The 4,643-nt window shown below is 41.3% G+C and overlaps 1 protein-coding gene across 1 annotated transcript; it reads left to right on the forward strand.

Moving 5' to 3' along the window:
- Window positions 1-1,469: 1,469 nt before the first annotated feature.
- Window positions 1,470-4,243, forward strand: LOC108442746 (hepcidin antimicrobial peptide). Its single transcript, XM_017722929.2, has 3 exons — window positions 1,470-1,686; window positions 2,587-2,670; window positions 3,634-4,243. Exons 1-3 carry the CDS (start codon window positions 1,594-1,596, stop codon window positions 3,730-3,732), a joined length of 276 nt encoding a protein of 91 aa, XP_017578418.2. The 5' UTR covers window positions 1,470-1,593; the 3' UTR covers window positions 3,733-4,243.
- Window positions 4,244-4,643: the final 400 nt, after the last annotated feature.

Here is a 4,643-nt window from a genome sequence, read left to right on the forward strand (position 1 = left end):
AGATGGTTCTCCAAGGCTTGTTTAGTAAAGATAATGGTTCTATACAGAAACCTGAATACTCAACCTGAATGGTTCAATATAGCACCAAAAAGGGTTCTGCTATTGTTACAAGCTTGACATCAGCCTTCAAAAAGGTTCTATATAGAACCATGTACAACAGTCTCCATCAATCTGAAGAACCATTTCACCATGCAAAAAAGCTTTCAAGCATGCCAATGCTTCTTTGAGTGTTCATGGTTCTGTATAGAACCATTGTCTAGACTAAAGAGCCCTTGAAGGACCACCTGTTTTAATAGTGCATACAGTAATGGGCAAAAGTAGACCTATTAATCTGAACTGTAAGCAGAAAACAACACTAATATTACAATGAATACAAAAAAATGAATCCAGTAAGAATGTATATCAATGTGTTTATGATAAAAACTGTAATTATCATCATATCCCTGCTTTCGCGGTTGAGTTCTTCATTATGTTAAGCGTGCTGATGATGAGGGATGCCTGGGGACCAGCTCACAAAAGACTCAGAAAAAGTCCTGTAATTTTTTTTACTGCATGTAAAACTATGTTTATTTGCATTTATTCTCATGAAATATGGTGCAAAAAACACACCCTGGTAAGTAAACTTTTGCACAGTACCGCAACTCACAATGTTCTTGTTCATCAGTAATCAATGATGAGATATTTTTACATACCATCCCTCCATATTATACAATAATCATGTGAAAGTATAATTAATAGAGCACCTCTATGTTGGAATCCAACCAGAAGTCGCTTGTGTTTGTATTTATTGACTCTGACTTGTCGGCACCACTGAGTCAATATGTAGTGGCAGAAGGTTATCACTGAATGAGACAGGCTGACGCGGAGAGCTTCTCCTGACCAGCGCTCCAGACATGCCGGAACATCAGTGTTATTCCGAGATCCTTACCTGTGAGTCAGCACTGAGACTGTCCACAGCAAGCCCACCAACATTTCCATCAGTCACTTCTTAGTTATTAACTTATTCTTTATAGCCACTCTTCTGAAGGCTTTTGATCATGTATATATATAAATTGTTCCTACTGCTACTACTAATAATAAACATCCAGCTTATTCATATATTTTCAGAACATGTTTTAGTACAAACTTCACAAAAAAATCAGGATAAGAAACGGTGCTGATTCTGCACAGCAGTGCAACTACTATTAATAATAATAATAATAATAATAATAATAATAATAATAATAATAATAATATCACATTGTATTGTCAAAATCTCAGTCTAGAATGAATTGTATGGATAATTATAATTCCAGCTATTCATGTTTATTTAAACCGTGGAAATCCCAGCAGGCTGTGAGCAGAATTCCCCAGGGCTGTTGGGTAAGAGCTTTGCGGGAAGGGGTCGCCTCAGTGCAGGGGGGCGTGGCGGACACTGAGGGGGGCATAAATACCCGCACAGCCCGCCAGTCACAGGTAGAAGTCAGAAGAGTAAAGCTCTGATTAAGACGGAGAGAAATCCCCTCCTGCGCCTGGACACGCACCGCCACTCGTGGGAGCCGCAAAGCTCGCAGCTGCGCGTTTATCAGAAGAGTCACTGAAGAACTGTGGGAAATGAAGTCCATCAGCGTCGCCCTCGCTGTCGCGGCCGCCGTCGCCTGTCTCTGCGTGTGGCAGAGTGAAGCTGTGCCTTTCTCTCAGCCTGAGGTGAGTCTGACTCGGCCTGACTTGACCCCAGATAGCCCAGTCGTCAGCAGTGAGAGGGGTGGACACCAGCCCTGCTGCTGGACTCTGAACTGTACAGTAAAGTCCGAGTTAATGTACAGCAGTGAGCAGTAGCTGCGCGTCTATAGCAGCTCATAAGAACACAAACACGGTGCTCCTGTGAGTTTTAATGAAAATGACTGTAAACATTAAACCCAACTTTTCACCCAGTATTAAGGAGATTTCTGAATAATTCAGTCCTTGAAATGTGAACAGAGAGATTCAGAGGGTTTGGTGTGAAGTGGTTCAGACGTCTTTCCAGTGGTGGTGATGGGAACCAGGCGTCGCCATGACTACAACACAGATATAGACACTTTATTTACCATCCAGAACCACCAGAGAACCTACACGAGTCTTCTGAGCTTATATGGAAGGTTGATGATGGAAAATCGTGATAAAGCACAAAGAATAAGTTCCCTGTGTGAACTGCTGTGCCTCATAACGCTGTGCATGCACCCCTCCTCCATACATGGATTCAAACAGGTGGATTAAAATACATTTCAAGCCAGAATCTTATCACAAAGCTACCATGAAGTAATGTCTTAGACATCAGGCAGTGTGTTCATAACTGTTTAACGTAGGAACTTTGGGTGATGGAGCTTTTAGAGCTGGACGTCTGGTTCCTATCACCACCAGTGTGGCCAGTTCTGACTGAGCAGAGCGTTTCACGCCAAACTGCTCTGTGTTTCCATCTCAGCCGTTTAATCACGTAGGATTTTTTTTTAATCAGTGGTGGTTTCTCTTTAACACACTTCCAATCAATCAATAACTGTGCTTCTGAAGACATTAGCTAGCACAACTTTTTTTTTTTTTTTTAATTAACATCTTCATCTTCACTCTCAGGTGGAGCAGCAGATGGAAAACGAAGTTCCTCAGCAGGAACAGCACTGGACTGCAGCTTCAGCGGAGGAGACGCGGCCAGAAGAGGTGGGCAGTGGCTTTAGAGGCCTTCGCATTTCTCACCAGAGCACAGTTAAAGGAAAATTCTGACATTTCTCTCTCAAAAAAATATGAATCTAATTAAATAGTTTGTTAATGACGGTTAAGTTCTATATAATTATTATTAAATCACAGTTTGGATTATTAAGCATACAAACAATTAAAGCACTAAATGTACCTTTTATGAGTATAAATCATGTGATGTTTACGTTATATAACTTTATAATATGGGGTCCAGTTAATGATTATTAATGGACCAATGAGTTGGACCAATAGAGAGTGCTTGGGAAAAAAATCATTTGTCCTGTAAAGTGACCATTTTTGGAGACACGAGTTTTAGTCCCAACAGTGATGTTATGTAACTATTATAGAATAATTAACACTAATTAACAGACTTTTATATAATGATTAAGTTACTTGCTGTTATGCAGTGATATCCACTTCAGAGTGGAACCTGCGCTTTCTCTTTTTCTCTCTGCCTTTGCTTTTTGGTGAAATATGTGCTTCTAATGCGAGTTACGGCGCAGAGGTGACCTCCTATAGGCCTCCACGGGGCATATAACGACACAGAAACATTGCTTTCAGAAAACGAGACACCACTTCTGCAGTGACGCAACATCCTGCAACAGTTGTGTGTTTAATTCCAACGTAAAGTGAGACTTGAAGAAGAACAAGAACCCCTGTAATCTCAGACCTCGCCTGGGACCACGTTACTGCTCCCGGCCTGTTTGAATGTTGTGGGTAGTGAAGCGTTTCCACTGAGAACTGCAGCCTCTTCCACACAGAAAACCATGGAAAAAAGTCGCTTTTTAAAAAGAATTGCTGGAATTTTCCTTTATCGTGTTTGGTAAAGTCTCTTAGTGGAAAGCTGAACACTCTGGCTGCACCTCAGAAGCTGTAAATAAGCCTGAAAGCTGGAATAATTGACTAACAGCTTCGCTCCTTTTCCAGGTGCTGTTCAGGACAAAGCGCCAAAGTCATCTCTCCCTGTGCCGCTACTGCTGCAACTGCTGCAGCAACAAAGGCTGCGGATTCTGCTGCAGGTTCTAACCACCTGGACCAAGCTCACATATTCCCGAGTTTGTGGGAAGACCATTCAGAAACTTTAACTTATTTATCGGACTGATGTCATCCCTCTCTACCGTTACTGTCCTTCTCCTCTGACCTCCCGAAGTGGTGAAAGGAACACCCCTGCTAATTTGAAATGGCTCTAAACCATGGCTGAGGTTCTCACGCTGTTTTTAGACAGTGACTGTCCAGCGTGCATCTGCCACAAAGAGAACGGGTCTTAGCTTCAGTTCACTGAAAGGAAGCTGCAAAGGATTCGGTCAGGGAGAGAAGAAGTGGAAGCTTAGCCTGATGTTATAATCACCGTAGGCCTACTTATCAATAGCGTAACGAAGAGCTTCATCAGTGAAGCTGGACAACTTGCAGGACACACAACAGCAAAAAGACAGTAACTGTATTTTCTACACATTCATTTTGTACGTATGTTAACCTGTTGATTATTGTTAAGTGGATTTTTTGTCATATTAGGTTTGTAATAAACATGTTTCATACATTTTGCTGTCTAGTGTGGTGTAAAGCTGAGGGGCTGTTGCGGAGTAATCTGGAGTGGGAACTGAATATGGTGCCAGCGATGGTACCACCAGAACCAGGCTGCTGTTTATTCATTGTTTGAATAACATTGAATAACGTTGAATAACATTTACATGTTATTCATGTTTAATTTGATTGGATAATAAAACACCAGAATGATTGTTCCTGTTCCCAACACCACTTGAATATAATTCCTGATTTGAAGAATATAAATCCTGATTTGAAGTTGGCTTTTCCAGCTTCACAAGACTAGCATCAATACTACTGACCAATTAGTGCTCCATTATATGGGATGGCCAGTGTGTTAAAATACAGAACAGAAGGTTTTTTTTTCCAAAAAGGTTCATTCATTTTGACTTGCT

The sequence above is a fragment of the Pygocentrus nattereri genome, chromosome 24 (genome assembly GCF_015220715.1).
Source record: "Pygocentrus nattereri isolate fPygNat1 chromosome 24, fPygNat1.pri, whole genome shotgun sequence".
Lineage (NCBI taxonomy): Eukaryota > Metazoa > Chordata > Actinopteri > Characiformes > Serrasalmidae > Pygocentrus > Pygocentrus nattereri.